The 26779-nt window shown below is 40.5% G+C and overlaps 1 protein-coding gene across 8 annotated transcripts in view; it reads left to right on the forward strand.

Moving 5' to 3' along the window:
* CDKL5 (cyclin dependent kinase like 5) overlaps positions 1–25316 on the forward strand; it is a 279679-nt gene extending 254363 nt beyond the window's left edge. For 4 of the 8 annotated variants that reach the window (XM_075594274.1, XM_075594273.1, XM_075594275.1 and 1 more), the window contains 8 exons: positions 1961–2993; positions 5672–5773; positions 10609–10711; positions 14401–14524; positions 18015–18111; positions 19973–20095; positions 23515–23634; positions 24064–25316. In XM_075594274.1, coding sequence (XP_075450389.1) covers positions 1961–2993; positions 5672–5773; positions 10609–10711; positions 14401–14524; positions 18015–18111; positions 19973–20095; positions 23515–23634; positions 24064–24456 — 2095 coding nt within the window. In that variant the 3' untranslated portion in view covers positions 24457–25316. The other 4 variants (XM_075594277.1, XM_075594278.1, XM_075594279.1 and 1 more) reach the window with 4 other exon arrangements.
* The last annotated feature ends 1463 nt before the right edge of the window (positions 25317–26779 follow it).

Here is a 26779-nt window from a genome sequence, read left to right on the forward strand (position 1 = left end):
GGAGCGGGGATGTCCCTCCTGTCCCTGCTTCCCCCTGTCACCGCGTGACAGCCCGCGGGGCAGGAGATGGGAGCGGGGATGTCCCTCAGGTCGCCGCTTACCTCAGATCCCGCTGCCTGCATGGAGGTGGTAGCGGGGGGTTTCTTCTCCCCACCGCTGTCCCCGGTGCTCCCGCTGCCTGCGCGGGAGGAGGGGGGGGAGCGGGTGGTGGTGCTGGTCGCGGCCTTTCCTCTGCTCCGACCCCACCCCCTGTCTGTGTAGAGTGAGAGAGTGTGTGTGTGTATGTATATATGGGAGAGAAAGTGTGTGTGTGTATATGGGTGTGTGTGAGTGTGTGTAAGTGTCTGTGAGTGTGTGTAAGTGTCTGAGTGTGTGTGTAAGTGTGTCAGTGTGTGCAGTGTGAGCAATGAGGAGTGTGTGTGCAGTGTACAGTGTGTGTGCAGTGTGTCAGTGTGTGCAGTGTGATCAATGAGCAGTGTGTGTGCAGTGTGTCAGTGTGTGCAGTGTGAGCAATGAGCAGTGTGTGTGCAGTGTGCAGTGTGTGTGCAGTGTCAGTGTGTGCAGTGTGAGCAATGAGCAGTGTGTGTGCAGTGTGCAGTGTGTGTGCAGTGTGAGCAATGAGCAGTGTGTGTGCAGTGTGCAGTGTGTGTGTGCAGTGTGTCCAATGAGCAGTGTGTGTGCAGTGTCAGTGTGTGCAGTGTGAGCAATGAGCAGTGTGTGTGCAGTGTGTGTTCAGTGTGAGCAATGAGCAGTGTGTGTGCAGTGTGCAGTGTGTGTGCAGTGTGGAGTGTGAGCAATGAGCAGTGTGTGTGCAGTGTGTCAGTGTGTGCAGTGTGAGCAATGAGCAGTGTGTGTGCAGTGTGCAGTGTGTCAGTGTGTGCAGTGTGAGCAATGAGCAGTGTGTGTGCAGTGTGTCAGTGTGTGTGCAGTGTGTCAGTGTGTGTGCAGTGTGCAGTGTGTGTGCAGTGTGGCAGTGTGAGCAATGAGCAGTGTGTGTGCAGTGAGTGTGTGCAGTGTGTGCAGTGTGTGCAGTGTGCAAAAAAAAAATGTAAAAAAAAAATATTATAATATCAGGTGCTGTATTTTAAACTTGATACATTATAGCCCATGTTCACTAGGCAGTCTTTTACCATACATATAATATACCACCTAGACCTGAAAGACACCATAGTTGTTGACCTTGACTGGCATGTCCATTCCATGAGCAAGGTGGGAGAGCCAATCAGAAGGACAGCTGTCCCCTCCTGTTGGCTGCCCTGTATATTCAGTATGTATGTATGCATGCATGCATACACAAAATAGATATCACTTGGCTAATATGATTCCTATTAAAGCACTAGCTGTCATATTCACATCTAAGATCTTCTTGTGATCACATACAGTAGTAACCTCTGGCTTAAAGCAGCAGTTCCCTCTTTTTCTTTTTTCTTTTACATGTACAGTATAGGAAGCACAGGGTCTCCGTAGCTGAACCGTATTAATTTAAGCTCCCGGGATCCCCTTCTTCCAGAGATGCTTACCAGAGGAGGTGTCGCTGGAACTTAATGGAGGTTTAAATTCCTCCCCATCACAAGGGTCAATAGGAAGGCGCAAGAGATGATGGTGCAGCTTCCTGTGGTCCCGCATGACATGAAAGCTGTAAAACTCCATTTTCATTCCCCTGGAGGGGATAGTATTTGCGGCATATTCCCTGGTAAGTGTCTCGGAAACCAGGAGATCCTCGGAGCTAACATTTAACGCGGAAAGCCACTGCTTCCTACACGTAAAGAAAACACCAAATACAGTGGGATGCCAAAAAAACAGTAAGGGGGACTGCTCCTTTAAGTAATTGTATCAACAGTGTTCTTATTCAAGACTGGCAGCACTGGCAGGGCACACAGGCTAAATGTCAAAATGATGTTTCTATTTACCATCTGATTAATGCTAGTTACACTGTTTTATTGTGTGTCCTTTTACATAGAAAGCAGTCCAGCAAAAGCACTTCTGTTCAGCCGCATCACAGATCGAACAGCAAAGATGTACAAACCCTTTCCGTTGGACCAAAACGAGGTGAAGAAGCGCATCCACCTAGCGAAATCTTTATAAATGGAACTCATCCCGCATCAACTCACAGCCCGACGGTTCACCCCAAAAAAAGTAACCAAAGTGGATCCGGTAGCAAGGATCTAGCCAATAACAATTTACCCCATCTTCTTAGTCCAAAGGAAGCAAAGTCAAAGAATGAGTTTGATTTCAGTCCTGAGCAAAAGGCCACTGATGGTCCTGGCACCAAATACTTAAAGTCAAATTCACGTTCTCAGCAGGGTCGGCACTCATTATTAGACACAACGCTGAGCAAAACAGGAAGCTTGCAACCAAGTGAAAAACATGCTCGCCACAGCTACATTGACACCATCCCCCAATCCTCAAAGAAGAGTAGCTCCTACATGAGCTGTTCAAAGAGCCACGGTGTCCTAACAGATTCCAAGTCAGTGGGTAACCTTAGCGAGCAAGCAAGAGGTCAGGTTCTGGAGCCGAACAGTAGATATTTTCCATCCAGTTGCCATGACTTAAACACTCCAACTAGCCCAGCTGTCCCCAGGCATGGAGACAGCAGAGCGATGTTGAGCCCCTCTGGGCGGACTAACCGGAAAGAAGGGACATTAGAGCCCCGAAGGCCTACTACAAGACATTCCAGAACCATGGAAGAGTTAAAACTTCCCGACCAGATGGAGGGCAGCCATTCCCACTCTTTGTCTGCTCCACATGAGTCATTCTCATATGGACTTGGTTACACTAGTCCCTTTTCCTCCCAGCAACGCCCTCACAGGCACTCCATGTATGTTACCCGTGACAGAGTGCGTGTTAAGGCCCCTGATGCAGGACTCAGCGTTGGTCAGGGCATGGCATCAAGGGCCAACAGTCTGCAGTTGTTATCCCCTCAGGTACAGCATCGAACATTGACTAGATCTGTTGGATCATCACGCGAGGACTGCACGGAGGATACTCCAAGGGTTAGTTTAAATCCGTATATATCTTGTGTTATAAACGGGTGATTCTATTGGTAGTATTTTAACTCGTTCACTAGAAGAGTAGCGTTTCGATATAGTGTTGCCCATATTTACTAAGCAGTCTTCTGCCATAAAATACCTTACGGCACTGGTAGACTCCTTATATTCCATTCAAGTCAATGAGCTATTAATGAGCGCCTGAAGGTGTTTCATGGCAGAAGACATCTTAGTAAATATGGCCCATTATGTTTATAATTGTAATGGATCCAGCTAGAATTTCCTTAAAATCATAATATTCAGAAACTTTCAAGTTTTGCGCCTGAAGTCAGAAAAAGTAAGAGGTGGTCAACAACTGAGCCTAATTCAGTGAAAATCTGGGTAATTTGTGTATGGTTTGATTCTCAAACCATTATTTTTAATTACTGTTAGAGCTGACTTACCCCCTAATTCCTCACACTCTTACTGGTTGTTCCACTTTTATGGCTTTTTTTGTGAATGTAGGTTTCTGTTCTTTGCTGTTTCCAAGATTTATAGCTCCTAAAATACACTTATACAACTGCACAAGTGTCAACATTTTAGATATGGACGAATGATGCAGTTGGCACTATTTTGAGGGCAGGAGTGACAAACCTATAATTTGGGTTTACACTAACAATGGAAACATAAAAAAAAGAAAAAAAGAGAACATAGCTAGCGCTACGCTTATTGATTCAAACTTGGAAATGTGAAAAATATATCATATAAAAAATGTAGATACTTATGCAATCCAGTATGTATGTACAGTATACTGTATATGTGTGTATATATATTCATAAAATATTATGCCAATTGTCATATGATATGAAGTCAATATTGAAAAAATATATGTATACAGATGTAGCATCTTGTATGTATCTGCTGCCATAGAGCCTGTGCTGTTGCAACGTGTTCACCGTCCGTAGCGCAGGTAATAGCAGTTGGTTATGGCGCAAAGGCTCCCTGTGTCTGAATGGGCCTCGCGCTGTGTGAATCATACCGGGCTGCAGCTGTCTGTAAGAGACATGCAGTAAGAGTGAGACTGAATTAGTCACTCTCTCTGCGCGCCACTAACAAGCGATGGCGCGACTTTTATTTTAATAACATATTATTGAAGCAGAGGGTCTCCGGAGATGAAGCGCATTAATTTCAGCCTCGAGGACCCCCTGCTTCCTGAGTTACAGACCCAGTTATACATACTGGAGCCTGAAGCTCAGGAAGCAGGGGGTCCCAAAGGTTGAAATTAATGCAGTTCAGTCCCGGAGACCCCCTGCTTCAATACTGTATTAATAAAATAAAAGCCGCACAATTGCCTTTTAAAGGCGCACAGGGAGAGTAACTGATTCAGTCTCACTCTTACAGCGCGTCTCTTACAGACAGGTGCAGCCCGGTAGGATTCACACCGCTTGAGGCCCATTCAGGCACAGGGTGCCCCGCTGTGTTAATCCCGATGAGCCATACCGTCTGTCCGCTGGGATTCCGCGAGCACAGATGGATAAAAAATGTGGCCGCAGCGGATTGCGAACAACCATAACGCTGCATCTGTACAATTAAATCAATAAAAAAATCACGTAGAGCAAAGTCCCACATACACCTGGTGATCAAAAAAAATGTAACTTTGTCCTCTGGTGCTGCTTTCCACACTTTACCTTCCAATGTACTGTAGGCAATAAGCTTTCCAGAAATGATCCAAAGAAAGCACTGCGCTACCCAGCAGAATTAAAATATATAGTGTAATAAATTATCACAAACTGGAAAGTGTTGAAAAGACCTTGCACTGCTGAGGAGGTGGGCTAAGGCCTGCTATATAAATTAAAGGATGCTCAGTATACTAAAACTCATTAAAAATTGCATTAAGAGTTGAATTAAAAAATAAATAAACAGTAATATCTAAAACTACAGAACTGATTTATTTATTTTTAAAAACCATATAAGATTTCATATGTTTTGTTGCTTTAAAGTAAGTCTGCCAATTAAACCCTATCAAGTCACTAATCCGTACCGAAAATATAATTATAATTTCAGATAACAGTAAACTATACCACAGTAGAATGCCATCTATTACCTTGCACCACCGTGTGTAATTTGTATTTCTCTGAAATGAAATCATAATGGCGCATTAGCCTACTTCTTCATAATCATACCTTTTATGTACTTTTATGCCGGTTCAAGTTATGATCTGCTTGGCTTGCTTCCATATATATCATTTTTGTTAGAAACTGTTACACAGTTACAAAAGCCTGATGGTGGTAACCAGCAACTTTAGTGTTTGGTGGGTTGTGCAAGATAACAGTTGCTGTTTTTGAAACAATTTTGCAATTCTGTTCTCTGCGTAGCATCTGCTGGAAGGAGGTGGGAAGAGTGAGCAGGGTTTAATAAGTAGAGTATTGCCTTATGCTGTGGTATTATAGTGAGGAAAGCTTAACATGGTGACAATTATTAATAAACAGTGTTCTTGTTGTTCCATTGTACAAAGGCTGCCCAGTTGATGTGGTATTACTGTAGGAATAGAGCACTGCATTGTGTTTCATTGTATTGTGCCCATTTTTAAATTAATTTTAGCTTTCATTTGCTTTAGTTTACAGTGTTAAATGTGTTCACCAAGCAATATTTGTGCTGTGTTGTACACCATGAACTGTGTGAAACCTTTCTTTATTTGCTGTTAGCAGGGTGACCAGATTCCATCAGAGGTGATCCACTCAAGACCCTTAGCTAAAGACCCCAACAGAGATGGTACAACTTCATTTCACTCGCGACAAAAGACTGAGGTCTGAATTACTTAAAGAATAATATTATTAATCATATTTATAGATAATTGATTCCTAAACATAGCAGTGTAAGTAAAATGTATGCCGGTTCTGACTACCGGTGGCAAAATTCTGACGATTGTACACATTGTTATATACAGGCATACCCCGCTTTAACATACGCAAAGGGACCGGAGCATGTATGTAAAGTGAAAATGTACTTAAAGTGAAGCACTACTTTTTTTCCACTTTACGATGCATGTACTGTACTGCAATCGTCATATATGTGCATAACTGATGTAAATAAGGCATTTGTAACCAAAATAAATACAATAGGCTTTATTCAAATAAAATGAATGGGAGCAAGCAAATAGGTGAGAGGCGCGCACGCAGGTCAGTACTGTATAGCAGCTCTCTCCTTCTCGCAGTCACGTGCTCCTTCTCGCTGTCTCTCTCTCCTTCTCGCAGTCACGCGCTCCTTCTCGCAGTCTCTCTCTCCTTCTCGCAGTCTCTCTCTCCTTCTCGCAGTCTCTCTCTCCTCGCAGTCTCTCTCTCCTTCTCGCAGTCTCTCTCTCTCACTCAGTCAGTCTCTCAGTCAGTCTCTCTCACTCTCTCTCTCTTTCTCACTCAGTCTCTCTCAGTCAGTCTCTCTCTCACTCTCTCTCTCACTCTCTCTCTCACTCTCTCTCTCACTCTCTCTCACTCATTCTCTCACTCTCTCTCACTCAGTCACACACTCACTCACTCAGTCACGCACTCTCACTCAGTCACGCACTCAGTCGCACACGCACTCAGTCACACACTGTCACACACAGTCACTCAGTCACACACAGTCACACACACATTGTCACTCAGACACACACACACACACACAGTCACTCAGTCACACACACACACACAGTCACTCAGTCACACACACACACACACACACACACACACACACACACACACACACACACACACACACACACACACACACACACACACACACACACACACACACACACACACACACACACACACACACACACACACACACACACACACACACACACACACTCAGTCACACAGACACACACACACTGTCACTCAGTCACACACACATACATTGTCACTCAGTCACACACACATACATTGTCACTCAGTCACACACACACACACACACACACACACACACACACACACACACACACACACACACACACACACACACACACACTGTCACTCACTCAGTCACACACACACACACACTGTCACTCAGTCACACACACATACATTGTCACTCAGTCACACACACATACATTGTCACTCAGTCACACACACATACATTGTCACTCAGTCACACACACACACACACACACACACACACACACACACACACACACACACACACACACACACACACACACACACACACACACACACACACACACACACACTGTCACTCACTCAGTCACACACACACAGTCACTCAGTCACACACACATACATTGTCACACACACATACATTGTCACTCAGTCACACACACACACACACACACACACACACACACACACACACACACACACACACACACACACACACACACACATTGTCACTCAGCCACACACACATTGTCACTCACTCAGACACACACACACACACACACACACACACACTGTCACTCAGTCACACACTGTCACACACTGTCACACATTGTCACTCAGTCACACACACACTGTCACTCACTCAGTCACACACACACACACACACACACACACACACACACACAAGCAAAGATTGCAGCAGACGATCTTCTCCTCCCCCTCACAGCAGACAGGAGCGAGCTCTGAGGAGGGAGGAGGGGGGAGGAGCGGGGGATCGGAGGAAGCAGAATCACGGGCTGCAGTAAGTGCGGGCAGAATTGCTGGTTAAGCTGCAGATTTATGGAGCTTGGGTGCAGGAGGAACGGAGACAGATGGGAGGGGGAACAGAGACAGATCGGAGGGAACATGGAGATCGAGCATGAAGGAGGTTGCAGGAGTGTTGAGGTGCGCACGCCGCCCCCTGGTGTCCGTACTCGCGAAGCACGCGTACGTACACAGGGGGTAAGGTGCAACAAAAAAAAAATGTACGTACTAGTGAGTGTACGTAAAGCGAGTGTATGTAAAACGGGGTATGCCTGTATCCCACTTTAATTTGGTGCTGAATATTGCTACGCTCTGTCTATAACAACTCCCTAAAACTCTCACAGGCACAAGTAGAGCAAATTAGGAGCAATGCACCTCGATTTGTTGACGCAATGAGGCGGAGGCAAAATTATGCAATTTTCCCATGTTTTTGGAGTAAGGGTTCACTTTGTGATACTAGATACCCTTGTCAGGTTGTGGGTTTTTTTAATTTGTTTTTATGGGGTTTTGCTCTGCTGCCTTCTAATGTGCAGTAATTATCCACATGAGAATTGTTTTCTTAGTAATGCTTTCTCTGTAGGTGATATTAGAGAGAACTTCATCTGAGTCCACACATTTAGAGAACTCAACCTGTATAATTACGAGCATGCCCATCCTTTTATTCTTAATATTTTTAATTAAGTAAAATGTTCTATTTGATTAAAAAGGTGTAGATATTCAAAGCAGCACGCAAATTTTTTAAAAATTGCTTTAATTATAATTTTTTTTTCTATTAACGTAATTGGATCTGGGAAGTCTTCGTGAGCTGGACTGGGCTATTTTCTGCCCCGGTGACCCCCAGCTCTCGAGATACATACCACTGTTTTCACTGGTGCTGGTGCTCCCTCGTGGGGAAACAATATGGCCATTAAAACTTTCGGGACTCAGGCCAATAGGACGATGCCGACAGCCATATTGATCCTGAAAAACGCTGGCACCAAAATCGGTATGCATCTTGGGAACCGCGGGTTCTCCGGAGCTCAAAGTAGAACAATCCAACATGAGGAACACCCGGTTCCAATTAAATATAAATTAAAAATCCATTTGTGTTTTTGTTGGGATTCAGCCTTTAAACGAGTAGTATTTATTGTTATAAATCTATACGTTTGCAAGTCCAAAGATTACACTCCAATGCATATGACTGTTCCTATTTTCTTTGCATGTCATACAAATAAGTACTTGCTTTTTGTGGAAGGTATATGTGCCCTCTGTAATTGTGTTTGTGCTTTGTCTGGAAAATAATACCTTTACATAAAGTAACTGTATATGAAGAAGACATTCCATCCAACAAGTGTTTTACTTTGGACATTCTAATTTTAGATGCCAACATTCCACCAAGGGTGTAAAATATCTGGAGAGTTCAGAAGTACTGTAAGATCACACTGAAGCTAAAAATAGCTAATCATGTTTTAGTATATAAGTATAACATCTTGGCGTTAATTCAAATTATACAATAAAAAAAGGACATGTTAATTGACCATTAAAGGGATTTTTTTTTAAATATATTTTCTCTACTGCAGTTGATCTACGGTAGTTATTTTCTTTATGGAGCCAAATAAAAATATAAGTTCATTGCATAGTCCCTGGCTCTATCAGATGCAAAAGGCTGTTCATATCCTGTGCCGTTTCTTACAGCAGTGATTCCTACAGGAATTAGAAGCTGCTAAAACAAGAGGGGAGGAAAGAGAACATTATGATACCTCTGCTTTCAAGGGTACAAGGTCACTTCTACATTTGTGACGAGAGACTTTTCTGTTATTGAAAGCTGTTTTCTAGGTCAGATGAATACAGCTACCGTGCCTGCAGTAGTATATATTTTTTCTGTAATAAAGTACCTCTCCACGGAGCTGATTTGTACCAAGATTCAGTCATATGTAATAAGTAATAGCACTTCTCTCCTCACCATTACAAAGATAAATGCATGCTCTTTGAGGTATTGAAACATTGAAGGAACATGGGGAAAATGATGACCGACCATAAATAAGGCCCGCGGGCACAGATTAAGCCAAGTGTACCCTTTGAGTGCTGGATTCACCACCAGGGTCAAATAAACCCAGAAAGGCCATTGCTTTTATGTACAATTGTTGTGCTCTAGAAATTGGCACTTATCTATTTGACCCTACCTGAAGAAAAAGAACTCCAGAGCACAATCATTTCAAACTACTTCTAGATGTCCGCACGTTTTGAGTTATTCATTTTTCCTCTCTCTCTGCCTGACAGCAGCTTACTTAGTAGTGTGCTAATTAGTAGTGTGCTAATTAGTAGTGTGTTAATTAATACTGGTGACATTCTCATGTACCTAAATAAACACACAATGCACTACAACAGGGGCGGCCATCTCCAGTCCTCAAGAGCCACCAAAAGGTCAGGTATTAAGGATATCCCTGCTTCAGCACAAGTGGCTCAGTCATTAACAGAGCCACTGATTGAGCCACCTGTGCTGAAGTAGGGATATCCTTAAAACTTGACCTGTTGTTGGCCTTTGAGGACTGGAGTTGACCACCTCTGCACTACAAGATTCAGGTGCACCATCATGTTATCTGCACTATTGACCTCCTGAGAAACAGGGTAATAAAATGAAATGACTTAAGGGCCAGGGGGGTTTCAGACGAAAAACAGACAATTATACCCTAAGACCAGGTAGAGTTAAAAAAATAACAATAAGAACCATGGACTGCTGTTTTAGGGGATCGCCTTAAATTACCTTAAGGCTGCTCTCATAAACTAATGGTGGGTTCGTTGTTGGGAGGATATCCACAGATATTTGTTTTGGGCTCTGGGTGAACATGTATTTTTTTTGTTTTCTCCATGTAGGGGAATGTTAGAGGGAAATGTCATAAGCCAGGGTATGGCCTAAAAAATAAGCTTTTCTTTGAACTGTATTTCTGTGATAATGAACAGTTTTCCTTTTCCAATTTGTGGTTTAGGGGGTACCATACCATGATACACATGATGATGGAGCTTCCTCAAAAGAAAATAGACATGCATACAGCGAAACGATTACTAGAAGAGTTGGCAGCTTCTACAGAGGTAACACAAGAGCGTGAAAGTCATTATGAGCAGCATTTTTCCACAGTTGCCAGATAATGAATAGTTCTTGGCTATACAGTGAAATTTATTTATTTATAAAATGTTTTACCAGGAAATAATACATTGAGAGCTACCTCGTTTTCAAGTATGTCCTGGGCATAGAGAGAAGATGGCAAATAATACATGGTTACAAATACATAGTTACATAGGTGAACAGGGTATACATTATATACAAGACATTGCATGCACAGTTAGAGAAAATATATATTATAGGTGTATGTAACCGTTTCTGACCAGATTAAAATGTGATTCAGCTTTAGTTTTGAAAGAACTTAGACTGGTGGCGGCTGTGAGAGTCTCCGGTAGATTGTTCCAGTTTTGAGGTGCACGGTAAGAGCAGGAGAAGTGGCCGAATACTTTGCTGAACCTTGGGACCATGAACAGTCTTTTGGAGTCAGATCTCAGATGATAAGTGCTGCATGTGTAGGGGTGAGGAGCTTGTTCAGATAGATGTGTAGCTTGCCCAGAAAGTATTTGAAGGCAAGATTGGAGAGATGAACTTTGCGCCTAGACTCAAGTGATGACCAATCTAGTACTTTGAGCATTTCGCAGTGATGTGTGTTGTAGTTGCACTGGAGAACAAAACAGTATATTGAATTGTAGAGGGTATCAAGTTTGCTATGGTGGGTTTGTGGTGCCAAGCCATATACTATGTCCCCATAGTCGATAATTGACATTAGCATCTGCTGTGCAATATGCTTTCTGACCAGCAGGCTTAGGGAGGATTTGTTCCTGTAAAGTACCCCTAGTTTGGCATAGGTCTTGGTTGTCAGGGTATCAATGTGCGTCCCGAATGTTAAGTGGGAATCAAACCATATGCCCAGGTATTTAAAACTAGTGTCAGGGGTTAGGGTGGTGTTAGCGTTGGTTATAATCTGGAGCTCAGTCACTGGAAGCTTTAAAAATGTAGTCTTGGTCCCAAATACCATTGTTAGTTTTGTCAGTTTTTAAAAACAGTTTGTTTTGGGAAATCCAGTTTTCGAGTCTCAAAGTCAGACTGAAGTATGTGTTGAAGGTCAGAGAGGCTATGGCTGTGTGCATATAGGATTGTGTCATCTGCATACATGTGTATTGAGGCTTCCTTACAAGATGTGGGAAGATCATTGATGAACACTAAGAAAAGTAGGGGCTCTAGAATAGAGCCTTGCGGGACACCACAGGTGATATCCAAGGGGTTGGAGTTAGAGCCTGAGATGGACACATGTTGGGATCTAACTGATAGGTAGGAATGAAGCCAGTTTAAAGCATGCTTCCCTATTCCAGAGCACTGGAGTTTGTTAAGCAAGATAACATGATCAACGGTATCAAAAGCCTTTGCAAAACCTAGGACTATTGCACCAGTGAGTTGTCCCAGTTCCATTCCACACAGGATTTCATTGCAAAATGTTAGCAGGGTAGTTACTGTGGAGTGTTTGAGGCAAAAGCCAGATTGGAATTGGCTGGGGAAATTTGTCTTGGGATAGTAGTCGCTTAATTGGGAGTGAACACATTTTTCCATGACTTTGGATAGAATTGGGAGGAGTGAGATTGGCCTGTAGTTTGAGACAGTGTTTTTGTCCCCACTTTTGAAGACTGGGACAACTCTGGGAGTTTTCCAGGTCTTAGGGATATGGCCTGCAGACAGAATAGAGTTTACTATGGAAGCAATTGGTTTGGCAATGGCTGGGGCACCAAGTCTTAGGAACTTAGATTGCAGTAAGTCAGGTCCACATTGGCTGCTTAGTCCTCTTCGGATACTGGGACAAATTGAAAATTGTGATCAGTGTTGGGAGAGGGGGGGCTATAGGAGTACTCTCAGAAGGAGGTTCATGTTTGTGGTTTGCGTTTCGCTAATAAGTTAGTAGCACACCCCACAAAGTAATCATTGAATGCATTTGCAATGTCAGTGGGATTTGTCAGATTAATATCCCCATTAGTGATATTACTTGGTTGTTGATGGCTAGAAGGGTAGAATATATTGTTGATAACCTTCCAGAAGTTAGCTGGGTTTGATGTATAATGGAGAAGGTTGTCAGAGTAATATTGTGCTTTTGCGTGCCTTGTTTGCCTTGTGCACATGTTTCGCAGGCATCTGTAGTGATTGAGATCCTTGGTAGTGCCAGTTACTTTGTAGCTTTTCCACAAGGCATCCCTGAGATGGTAGAGCGCTACAAGGTCAGTTTTAACCCACGGAAGGTGGGGCCCCCGTACTCTTATTTAGGCCCATATACCGTACACAGTAATGCTATCCCAGATATATTTTGTCGCCGGAAGACACAGTATATGGTTCATTCAAGTGTATCCATGCTGTTCATGATGGCAGCATGTACAGTAGAATATACAGGAGCCTAAAATAACTAGTGACCCTACAAAAGTTGTCGTTTTTATGGTTAATTTTGCAAGCCATATAAAAACAAACCAGAGATGGAGCCTTTAGTTTGGAAAGCACCTCTTCTTTCTTCTCCAGATTCTCATTTCGTTTTCTATTAAACTTCTGTAAGACAAACAGACCTGCAATGTTGGGGATTTTATAAAAAAAATAAAAAAAATAATATGATTTACATTAACGCAGCAAAAGAAGCAAAGTAAGTATTAGTAAATCTGGCTGGTAGTCTTATGCAGTCTATTGGGCATTCACAGGCTCCAGCTCCAGTCTCTATTTCAGGAGATATGTCATTGTTTTGATGGTTGCCTAAAGAGCTAGAGTATTTAGCATTTATTGATGGTAGCAATTTCAGCTCCAGTGACCTCTTTGTTCCTGAGATACATACACTTTATTCGAGCAAATACCCAGTATGTACCTGGCAGATACCTGGAATGCGCCGCTCCTCACCTCTGACAAGCCCCGTTGCATTTGCCTTCCCAGCCTGGCTGATGGGCGGCTGATCTGTTAAATGATAATGATTAGGATTTAATAGGCTGCAATGCTCCGCGTGTCTACCAGATGGCATAAATTCATGAATTGTAATGCAGTATATATATATATATACTGTGCAGTATTGCAGCCAGCGGGAATAAAATGCTTCAATCCCTGTCTGGAAAATAACTCAATGCACTCGGGCAGAAAACAGTCACAAACCTCAATACACCCGGGTATACCCGAATTAGTGGGACTAGCCGAGCTCGAATAAAGTGTGTCGCCAGTGTATGTGTGGAAAAGGGGGGAGTGGGAGAGGGGGCTGCTCCGTTAAGTATAAAAGAAACCCCCTCTAAAATAGAAAACAAAAAATAACATTTTTATGTATTTATAGCATGCGGGTCTTACCACTGGTATCGTAAGCTTCAGGAAATAAGGAGCTTTGATCATACAAAGATAGAAGGGAGCTGTGAAAGGCAATGAATACGGAGAGCACAGCATGTCATAACCACGTCCTCCTTATTGATTAGATAATGTACAGTGAAATCTGAACTTTTCATCTTTTGAACCAAGATCCTGCTCCCAAGAGCCCCTTGTTTAGGTGTATTAGGGAGTGACAATGAAACCATTGTGAACTTGTCCTTTAAACACAGTTTTAAGGATTGTAAGAGGTTTAGGAATCAAAATGACACTTGAGATGTACAGTACTTCTAAGTACATTGTTTTCATTCTTATTGTATTTAAATATATGGACCTGCAAGCTATTAACAAACATTTTCAATTCTTGACTTAGTTCCATCACCACGTCCAGAGGGCACATTTCATGAAAACAGTGTGTCAAATCGTGGTACTTCACACCCAGGCGACAGCTCTGGGGGAACTAACCACTCAAAAAGACAGACTACTTTTGATCACTGGTGAGTGTCTCCATTCCTCATACTGTATCTACGTGGAATCCTCAGCATGCTCCTGTTTTTTGTAGAGAGGCAAATATGATTTGTGCATGGGTATATCATTTGTAATAGGTATATATTGTTATACCATTGTGACTGGCAACATGTGTGCATATATGTGTGCATACAGTATAATTATCCTTCTATGTGATTGTGTTTTAAAATAAAATATATATATGTATAATAACATAGGGCGCAAACCTAGACAATATAACTAATAAATAGTCTCTGTATATTGGTATGAAATATGTTTGAATAGGCAATCTTGGTAGACTTCTGAAATAAAGGAAGGAGACCAATATAGAGAAGTACTGTTGGTATATTCGTATCACGCAATGGTGGATTGCTACTCAGTGTAGCAGAAGTTATAGTCATGTCTGATAACAATCCAAGAGCTGCAGTGGAGCCGCAGATGTCAGCGTTTCTGTCTTGACCCTGCGATGGATCATCTGTTACCTGCGATGAAAAAAAACAGAGGAGCTGGCGTTTCTGTCCCGGTGTTGAAGAGGTGTGAATCAAGCTGTAAGCTGCGATGGAAGCCATAGATGTCGGTATCTTTGCTTTGGTATTGAAGCGGTGTGAATCAGCCCTGAGGAGGCTGTTGAAAGAACCAGTAACGCATTGCATTGTGTTACTAAAGCCTTAAATGATGAAGTAGTTAATGTAGGCCTATGTGGAAAATAGAACGTTCTTTCCCTTTACTTTCCTCAATGTCACATTATGAGCTGTTCAGATACTTACTGTGCCTTTTTGTTTTTGTTTTCTACATCAAGCCTATAAAACTGCAATATAAATAATATATACATTTGGTGCTGCTGTTCTGATTCTCATAACCGTTGTATCAAAATGGTTCCTGGTATTTTGTGAACAGATACCGGTCAGTGTTGTGATGGCAATAGCGTAAGTTTCTCTCAATGACATTAAGGCTATGAAAGTCCAAATACTGTACACACGTTACACAGAAACTATGGGCCCTTTTCAGTATGCTGTGGTTAATTTTTATTGAAACCTTCCACTACATAGGCTAGGTGTCGTGTTCTCCTCTAAAATGTCTCGCCAAAGAATGGGCCATTAGGAAGCCTCAACGAATGGATTACTAAAGAAGTAATGTAACATTAACTTATGTGAACTTCACATTAAAGGGCTAGCAATATAAACAATGCAGTTACTGTAGGCAAAGTGGAATGCACATTATTGCTAATGAGCCTCTAGCACAGAAGTGGCCAACTTCAATCCTCAAGGGCCACTAACAGGTCAGGTTTTCATGATATCCCTGCTTCAGCACAGGTGGCTGTCAACGACTGATTAAGCCGCCTGTGCTGAAGCTGGGATATCCTGAAAACCTGTTGGTGGCTCTTGAGGACTGGAGTTGGCCACTCCTGCTCTAGCATAAGAATCCGTTACCCAAAGCTCAAGTTAACTTGCCCCCAAAAAGTTATGTTATTTAGGTCCTACCTAACCTTGGAGTTACGCCCATACAGACTTTGAAATAGGGCAAAAGTAATGGGCAAAAGTCGTACTTCAGTGTGCAGCTGGGTGTAACACCAGGTTTGGGTATAATTTAAGGACTGTATTTATTTTCCTATGTTATTTCCCAAATATCTCCTCTAATCCAATAACCCTATTCAAGTGTGTGGCTGATAGTAACGCCAAGACGTCACATTATTTGATGATTACATAGCGTGATCCTGAAATAAAGTGATATTAAGCCTATGTTAATAACCTCTAATATGCCATTAACCTCAGGACAAATAACGTCTGTTACACATTTAGAGAACGTCAAATTATTTGTCCTGATTTAAAAGGAGTTTAGCGTTTCTAAGGATTAGGTATGTTTTCCTCATGTTGGGAAGGGAAGCTTCAAAATAAGGTCACTGACCTAGGACTCTTTACAGTAATTACTCATGGGATTCCTGACATAACCGCTAAGTTAATGCTGTCAATAATTTACTATGTTCTCTTTTGTGCAACTCTAATGCATTTGAAGAAGAAAAAAGGAGCAATGTTGAACTCCCTTAAAGGTACACTCCCACTAAAATTCACCAATGTCAATGGCACATTGAACCATTTCAGTACTGGAAGGGCTGGGCACCAGAGAGCACGTTGCAATCATCGATGACAGAACAGAAGAGCAGTCCTCCTCCTCCTCCTCTTTTGTTCCTGAGACAGCCAGATTGCATTCAGTGCACCGGAGTGCAGCACACGATCTCCCCTAGAAAAAAAGCAAATGGAATATGATGGAGATACTAAGTCATGGGGGCCTTAGTGTGCCAGACCACATAATGTGGTACTAGTTACATCATGCGGCACCCTTGGAGTTAAGGATCCTTTGTGATTTATACCTTTTAAAAAATCAGGCACCTATTTGTATTTGAAAATAATTTAACATGGCGGTTTCTGAATATTGTAATCCAGAAAATGGGAGTGGTTTGATCTCCTCTAGCTTTTGTGTAATGCAGCTGTGTTAAATGAGAGCTTTCCTTCCTCTTATTTTAATGGTCCTCTGACAGGGAGACTTAAGAGTAGACTATACACTTGACTGACAAGCACTCTCCAGTCGTAGTTTCCATTAGGGTTGCCAAAGTTTATCAATAATCATGAATAAGTGTCGTTATTTCCCTCTTTTAAAGTCCACCGTAAAACAGTGTCTTGTAGTGGTCGGGGACTAGAACACTCTTTCCCTGCTTTTACCACTCCACAACCTCTTTAAGACTTCTGTCCTACCTCAAATCCAGTCTACACATGCCCACTACTAACTCAGTCAAAGGCATAAAAAGGTCAAACTGTTCTCCAAATTTGGTTACTTTACTGAGCAGCTTATGTTGAAATACTCTACAAATTCAGAACAGTCCTGCTAAATTTGGGACATTTGGCAACCTTGGCCTCCACTGAGAAGAAAACCCTTCTTAATATGTAGAGAAATCAAAACCGCTTCATGCATAATTCCATGTGATTTGTAAACTTGTTTTTAACACCAGATTAAAAATATAAAGAATCGAGAAGTGTCACTTTTTTAGTGTCCTCATTTTAAAGTAACGGCTTTACATCGTTAATCTATTTCCTTGAACAACTTGTACAGAATATCTGCATATGCAACTACTGAGCCAGTAGACCTTGTATGTAGACCTGTGTTTTGGGGCTCTTCATTGTTAACTATTTATTCACTCGGGGCAGCGTCCAGGCACAAAATCAGATACAAAAAACATTATGGTCCTGTACACACAGGTGAACACATACGCGTGTCTGAGACAGGTCTGTGACAGGTCTGTGACATGGTGATATAGAAATTCTTATTTGAACTGTGTAGATAATACAATTAGTTTGACCACCAGTTCCACTAAGGAAGGATATTAAACACCAATCATTTACTTGCCTCTGTTTCATAACCATGCTTCTAAAAAATGTAAAAGCATATAATATTTTATCTAATATGTTTTTTTATTTGAACCTCCAGGAAAGGTGCAGAAAAAAGCCATTCTGAACAACTGAAAGACAAGGAAAAACAAGGTTTTTTTAGAGTCATAAAAAAGAAAAAGAAGAAATCTCAAAACGTAAGTCACATGTTGGATTATGTATGTATTAATTTACACATTGTTTTCCTCAAATTGTAATGCTCCTCATTATACATGTTTGTTAAGCTTTTTGTTTTTACAGCGCAATGTAAAGAATACTACACCAAGTCTGAGTAATGTACTGTACTTTTGTTAAATTTATTTTTGAAACGTAATATTTATTAAAGTTTTCACAAATTTTGTTGGGAGTACAGAAAAAAAGCGAAAGGGGATACAATTATAAACCAAAGGTTAATTAATAATGATATCAAAGGAATGGGAAGGGGAGGCATTTTGGGATAGGCTTACGAGAAATACGTTTAGGTGATTATTTTCTCTTTCTTATTAATAATAACTATAGCTCAAGATCCGGTATTCAATTTTCCTCTAGTCCTAGTAGAGATTGAGTAACAGTAAAGATGGGAAGTAAATCCCCAATAGGTGCTTCCAATATCAGGATAATGATTGCAATATAGCAAAACGTCCAGCAAGTAATATATCTTCTAAGAAATTGGCATGCAGTGTATAGGCATAGATGCTCACATTGTAGCCATAATATGGGATATCAAATAAGGGGTGAAGAGCCCCACAGTGAGTAGTAGAGATTGATGACACTTGACTCATCTCTAAACAATAGATTCATTAGATTTCTCTATTCAAAGATTCCATATCCCCAGAAACTTTTCGTTAGTATTGTTGGTCATACTGGTTCATTTGTTCCATCAATAATACATCCCAAACTCTACTTAATATGTCACTTTTTCAAAATTCTACTGAAATTGAATTGGACTTTGGTAAATGTTCTATTTATTACATTATTGTAACTGTTAAAGCTCCTGGTACATAACTGCATCAGTCATAAATCTGGGAGCTCCCTGTTTTTGGAAATATTAATAGTAAAAAAAAAAATGTCCCCCATCCCAATCAATAACATTGATAATGGATTGTGCCAGTAGGACGCAAATGCACTCTTCAATAATGTCACTTTTACCAGTTATCGGCAACTATTTTAGCTTTCATGAGATCAAATTTTGTACAAAAATAATCTTTGACCAAATAAAGAGAAATACACGTTTAAGGAGAGATCGGGAAAGAGGAAATCTCTGGCAGATTTCATATGTGCAGGACACCTCAATTCAGTTAATAATATTCATTGTAGATTATGTATTTTCATCCCAATTGCAATTAAAATCCACCAGAACCGCATCGCAGAGCAAACTGGTGCCAACACGTGCATTTTTAAAGGATACAAAGGGTTGTGTGGATAGGAACCTAAATTCTTAAAACAGCCCAGCAATGATGTGTTATATTTGCATACAGTATGCAAAATATGTATAATATGTAATGTATAATATGTAATGTATAATGTATAATTTGTAACTTTTGCAGCAATTATTTTTAACTATGCCAAATGATGTTTTAAATGACAGTATGGGAGCATGATACATAGGGGGCCTATTCATTAAACTCCAATATTGTCAATGCAAAATCGGCCGAAAATGCCATGCAATTTGACACTGTTAAAATCTGTCACTTTCGCCATATTCATTAAGACATCTTATTTGCATGCGAGATCGCAGATCGCTCGGAAAGTCATGGCCAGAAATCTCACCACCCTCAAAATGGGTATCTGGGGTACCTCCCCATGTGGAGCACAAGTTAATCTCTTTGCAGATTGCACAGAATCGCGTAGCCCGAACCACATTGGGCAATAAATGTCCTTTCTTTGCACGGTTTGGACATATAAATACTTGCTTAATAAATATGGCGAGTTGCAAATCTATGCACTTAACGGAGTTTACTGAATAGGCTTCATAGACTTATAGCTGTACATTTAGTTTATTTGTATCTTATATTGCAGACAGACTCCACTGACAACGAGAAACCAAGCATCAAGAAAAGCCTCTTTCCTCTTTTTAGTTCAAAGAACCATTTAAAGCATAGTTCTTCTTTGAAAAAGCTGCCTGTAGTCAATCTACCGATGGTATTATTTTTTTTTAAATAAGCTGGCAATAAAACATTAAAACCTTTCCCGTCACATGAAAGAGCATGGATTTTGGTTTTGATGAAGGCTTCCTTTCTCTTCCTCTTAGCTGCGTCTTGGGCCAGTTTGATAAATCCTTTGTAAATTTGCAGAACCGCAGAGCACAAAGCAGCTCCCGGCTGCAAAATCTGATCATAAAGCAGTCTCAGCTGCTGATCTGCGTTACTGCTCCTCATAGCATTTAAAGGTGCATTACCTATTCATGCTGCACGACCCTCAATATTAATATGCAGCAATACAAAATGTTATTGAGTATAGCTACATACCTCCATCTGTTTGATATTTCTACGCTGGCGGTCTCAAGAATTTACTTGCAGACTGCCGCTTCCCTCTAGTTATCGCTACCTCCCTTTATACATAAATAGTACAACTACACCCAAATAACGAGGAAACATACATTATTACTTTGAATTACAGTACTATAAAATTACAATGAATATGGTCTGAAGACCCTGGTTACTTCTATTTTCTTTAGCATCGGACAACTTGAAGTATATAAAGATACTCCCTACCATTTGACAGTGCAGCATGTGTACTTTTTCTTTTTTTAAATATACTCCATACAACAAATGTATGTTTAAATAATAACACTATTTAGGTCATTTTTAAAGGAGCCACCATTATTACTGATGCCTAACTTGCAATAGTGTCTTTGTTGCGAAAGCTCCACCTTATTAAAGCCAATATCGTAAATCTACTTCAAAAATCGTGCAAAATGTGTATTTACACAGCAAAAATGTAAAATGACCTTTCCAGTCACATTTCCAGATTGAAAAAAATGTATGTTTATGATATATATATATAGATATATAGATATATAGATATACAGATATATATCTGAAATAGAGCACAATTGTCGTCGTTTCGGCACCTGTTGACACCTGCAAATAAAACATTAACTGATGGGTGTGCTGCATTCCTATTCTGTTATGGAGATCTATATATATAATATATATATATATATGCATATATATATATATACACACACACACACCAGTCCGTCTATTTGCACAAGCTTTCAGTTGCGTGATCTGAAAACCTTATGAATTGTTTCCATCCGTGCACAAGCTTTGGCTTTATAAAACTGGTTCCCATCTTAACAGGGCCTAAAATGACCATAAGGACTAGCTCGCAACATCTTTCTAATTGCTCTTTCTTTTCAACAACAGCATTAACAGCATGCAAATGCTTTGGCAGGGGGACAAATGGGACAAACCTGCATGATATCTGCTTCTTTTTTTAAACACTTAATATTACAGTGCTGGAGGTGCCAGCATTTGCTGGACAGGTTTTCAAAATGGGTTCGAAGATGAAATCTAATGAGCAACATTGAACTGAACTTTTTGAAGGGATGAAATCATTAGCAATAATGTCCCTTGCTTGACCACTCTTTAATGTTGGCAGTAGTCTTGAAGAAAATGAGGCCAGTGGCACATACTGAATGTTAAATTCATATTTTTTCTTTTGTTTACATTATAGGGCAGACTCGACACCCTTTTTAAAAATGTAACATAATAATGTTAAAGAATGTGTATGTACAGTATGGGCCTTTAAGGTGTAGTCCCAGCAGAGTAAGCCATCTAAGCAATTGGCTCCATTTTCAGAGTCACCAATGTTAATGGAAAAAAAACATTTATCAAATTATTTCTAGCTACTTATACTTGTCTGGTTTACCTGTCAATCACCATGTGGCTTTTTCAATAAGCTGGGAAGTGGCTGATCACTTCAAGGGAATGGGAGTTTTCCAATCGGTCACTTCGGAACTTGTTGAATACATCCCTTATTAAAGCTGCAGTTCTGTCTTTTTTTCTTTTCTTTTTTTTAATTTATTTTTTTACTTAAATAGTTTCATGTGGGCAATCTATAATTACCTAAAGAACTGCATAGCTGTCGGTCAATTCGTTCTCCGTCTATTGATCGGCAAAGTTTGGCGACATCTTTAAATATGGGGAATGTAAATCGTTGCTATAGGAACAAGCATGCTTGTTAAAATAGAATACAAGAAAATTGGTCTTTCAAAGTAGTTTTTTTTTTTTTCTTACTACAGAACTGATTTATTAAAAAAAAATACACATGCAGGATATTGCCTGAACTGCAGCTTTAATCCATTAAAACTATCATTAACATTTGTTCATGCTGGTGCTACGTGGAATTGCACCTTAAAGGTATACAGCCCTCATTTAAGGTATTTTATTCTTACCTTATTATGAAGCAGACCCTCTGGTGTCCGTGTCTCATTGAATGCCTCATGCCGGGGGCTTACGAGGCAGTAGACCAGCCTGAGTCTGAATGGGAAGTTGGGCTTGTAATGTCATTACTGACTCTGCAAGTGTCTGAGAGTCTGCAGATGTATTAACAAGGAAGAACAATTGGAAAAAGTGACAGGTTTGTGGCAATCAAAAACGAAATGCAGAGATAAAGTGCAAAAAAAATACATTACATTACACTATACAACCTCTCTGATGCTTGTAATGTGAATAATGATATCACATGCCCAAGATGAAGCCACTTAAGTATATATTCTCTTAACATTCTGAATTGACATTTTAAAAAGGGTTAAGCCTGCTACTAAGTTACAACTATTCATTAACTGTGCATTTTGCCATATGGAATTGCTTGAAAACAGAATGGTGTGTGTGGTGTGTGTGGTGTGTGTGGTGTGTGTGGTGTGTGTGTGTGTGTGTGTGTGTGTGTGTGTGTGTGTGTGTGTGTGTGTGTGTGTGTGTGTGTGTGTGTGTGTGTGTGTGTGTGTGTGTGTGTGTGTGTGTGTGTGTGTTATACAAAATATCCTTCTTTCTGTGTATAACGCCAAAATACTTAACCTAATCAACTCACAGGGAAGGGGGACATTAGTTGAAATAGTTGCATATATTTGCATTTATTTCTCTGCTTGTATCATGCATATTTTTTGCATGCATATTTTTTCTCCGAAAACATCCCACTTCTAGTTGAATACGTTAAGAATGTTGGAGTTATTTATATAAGGGAGATTTTCCCCTCTTTTCTCTCCCTCTATTTAGAATTCACAATCTCACCTGCCCGGGGAAGCCAAGATCTCTGAGCAAATATTTCCATGAGAAATGCCATTTCGCAACTTAATAAATAACATGTGAATATCTAACTTTCCAAGATTTCCACATTTGTATACAGATTTGTACATAAAATTCAGTTTTAAACATTGTTTGGAAACAGCAAGATGTGTTTCTATAGGTACAGTGCCATTCTCCCAGTTTAATTAGTAGGCCATACTGAACTCATTGCTTCAGTAAAACTACCTAATCTGCCAAGAAGGTGACACTGGTGCTTCTACTGTACGTCTTGCTCCCTTATCATACATTCTTTTTATTATTGCGCTTTAGATGCCTGGTACAGAAGGTCAAGATCATCTGGCTGCACAAAAAGATATTCACTCTTCCAGCCATAAAAGCAGCCGTCAGAAAGACTGGCGCCCAGACAAGATGACAGAAGTTCACTTGCATGTAAGTTATTCTCTTGAGAGCCTGACATATTTGTCACTTTAAAATTGAAAATACTGTATGTTGCAGGACAGTCAATTTACAAGCAAAATGTATGTATATACTTTATACGTTAACATATACACTGGCCATATTACTAAAACTGTAAACAATACAAGGGAATACAATTCATACAACCGACTTTGCATCCACTGATTCTCTGCTTCCTTGCCAAGGCCTAGCTGTGCAAACGGTGTAATGCAGCAGGAAAAAGTTATAGGGAGACTATGTAAAAATGGCTAGGAAGCTAAAAGTGAGACGCCCTCTGTTTTCAATTGCATGTCACTATCCAGAATCCTTGTCTGCACCTAAACCACTGTATGACGTATTACAATGGGGTCAATTAAGCTATGTTTTGCAACCTGTACACTCATGGGTTCTCTTTCTTTGCAGAGTCAGCCTTTAAAGTCTCTTTGGAAGCTATTGCATCCATGTTCGTCCTCAAACCACTCGGTTCCACCAGACCCTCGCTTTCAGCCTTTACCAAACCAGCCACCTAAAACACCCTCCTTTCCAGAAGCTAGAATTCACCCCATGGGTCAGACTTCCAGTGGTGGAGGAGGTGTCCTTCGTCAGGAGCCTCAGCCAAAAAGCAGACAGGGACTTCAGATCCCAGGGCAGGCAGAACCTGTTTGGCACGTGTCACCTGTAAATAGGGGGGCCAGCGAAGGAGCTCCCTTTCCTGACCAGCTGGCTTCAAAGAGTGGACAGAACGGGCTCCCTTTTAACCGGACAAAACGAACACGATTGCCAAATCTGAATGACTTAAAAGAAACGGCCCTTTAGTTGCTGCCTGTAAGCAAAGTCTGTGTATACATGACAGTGAGTATTGGGTGAATGGCAATTTGGTGAAGCAGCTTCAAAAGGATATATAATCAAGTACTTTTCGCTATATTGATATGTGCAATACGCTTGTGTGAAGCTACACTGTGTAACAACCCACTCACTACTACTTCTGTTGATTGTTAGGTTATCTGTTACCAGTAATCCTTGTGACATTAGAATGTGCAATAAGAGAACATATTGGCAAAACATTATCAGGACCCCCCCCCCCCCCCATAGTTTTTAAAATAGCGAACAATGAAACCCTTTTGACTCAGATTTCCCTGTTCTCCTGGTTAGTACCCATACAGTATATGTATCACAGAGTGTAATAGCTCTTCTAGGGAATGGACCAATGTTGTAGGCCTATAAGTGCATTCACATAACGTAAATACAAAACAATAAAAGTAGGGTTTGTCTGTTACAGATGTATCCCAATGAAGGGATTTTTTTTAAGGAAAAAAAAACTTCCATATTTGATAGTTTTTGTAATATTTATTTATGATGAACTGTTATCAAGTCATATCATTATGTTACAACGTCAAGTTATTTTGAGCTGTTTAAAACATTGTGAAGCAGTGCAACAGCTAAAGTAGTTTATATGAAAATAACAGTATAACATTTATATATTGCATTAAGAGTATTATATTCAATATATTTATCTACACACTCAAGCATTTGTGTGTGCAGTTGTTTATATGTCAAATTACTGTCAATTTTATAAATATATTAATTTACAAAAAAAGTATTGATATGACGCTATCTGCCATATTTTTATACATTTGTGCAGTAATATACTTCTAATAAAATGGAGTTAAATTGTGGATGTTAGTGTGACTGCAACGGTGTGAATCTTGCTCAGCTGCTAGAGCAAGGTACTTCTAGGCATTATTATTCTAAGTAAACAATCATAACACAAACAATAGTATAGACGCGTTCGTTTGTGGTGACTGGGAAAGTGCAAGGAATATTAGACCTGTGTAATGACGTAGTACATACCATATTGCTTACTTTGCTGTAAAGGCAAATTGCCTCACCAGTTAGAATGCTCAACATATATGCTTCCTCTCACTCATAATGTATACCAAAGATATTAAACATGATTCTCAATTGTAGACCCACACTTTAAAAACACACTTATCAAGGTATTGCAGTTCAGAAAAGTTTTTGATGCAAATGTATATCTGATGCATAACAGGCTCCAAGGTACATTTAAACCACATGTACCCTACTGTAGGTTTAAATATTGGCAGCTTGTACAATCATACATTACAAGCCACTTACATTTACTCATCAAGATGAGAACAATTTGTTAGCAGCTGTTGCCTGAGTTTTGGGGAAAAGGATTGCATGAAAGAGGCTTGTAATGTTTAAAAGGATTGCTACAGTGCTTTGTTAAACAATGTTTTCTTAATTGCTTTGCTTTTATCTGTATTCCTAGTTGCTGTGATGCTGGGTATGAACCCCCCTATCTCATGCCTGCCATCGACACCGGATCCGTGTGTGATATCCCGCATTGTGGTTTGATGAACCCCAGCGATAGTTATGTAGTTAAAACAGCACTCTTGGCAATTTTCTAAACTGATTTTCTTTACAGCGTTTGGCCTGATGGGTCCTCCAAAGCTGAACCGTATTATTTTTAGTTCCAGGGAACCTCCTAATTTTCGAGATTTCAAACGGGGAAGCTACCACTGTCGCTACCTCCTTTAGGTGAAGCAAAATGGCTGTTCAAATCTCATGGGACCTGCAAACTAATAGGAAGCCACCACATCATCTGTTGCGGCTTCCTATTGGATGGCCATTTAAATCACAGCGCAAAGCCAGGAAGTAATGTCTGTAACTTCACCAGTAAGTATATTTTAGGAACCGGGGTGTCCCTGGAGCTAAAGATGACACGGTTCAGGTCCAGGGGACCCTTCTCGTTCTCACCCTGTACAACAAAAGGAAAGGTCAAAATAGGGAGATTACTGCTTTTAAAATGAAAATCAGATTTACTGAACTTTACAACTATGCTGATCAAGTAACACCGGCCATACAAGTTCATATCGACATCATAGTTTTTGTATTTTGGCTGCAAGATCAGAGAGAACAAAACGTTAACTCTAGAGCTCCTAAAACTGAACAAAAGTTTTTTCAAGGCTTCAAATTATATCCTGTTGTGCTGACGAATATTCTAAAACACATCTGGGGCAATCACCAACAAGACCCAGGTACATGCTGGGTACATGCTGCAACATTTCAGTGACATTTCTGCAGACAGACTAATGGCCCATCGGATTAACAGCGG

This window comes from Ascaphus truei, chromosome 3, assembly GCF_040206685.1.
Source record: "Ascaphus truei isolate aAscTru1 chromosome 3, aAscTru1.hap1, whole genome shotgun sequence".
Taxonomy (NCBI): Eukaryota; Metazoa; Chordata; class Amphibia; order Anura; family Ascaphidae; genus Ascaphus; species Ascaphus truei.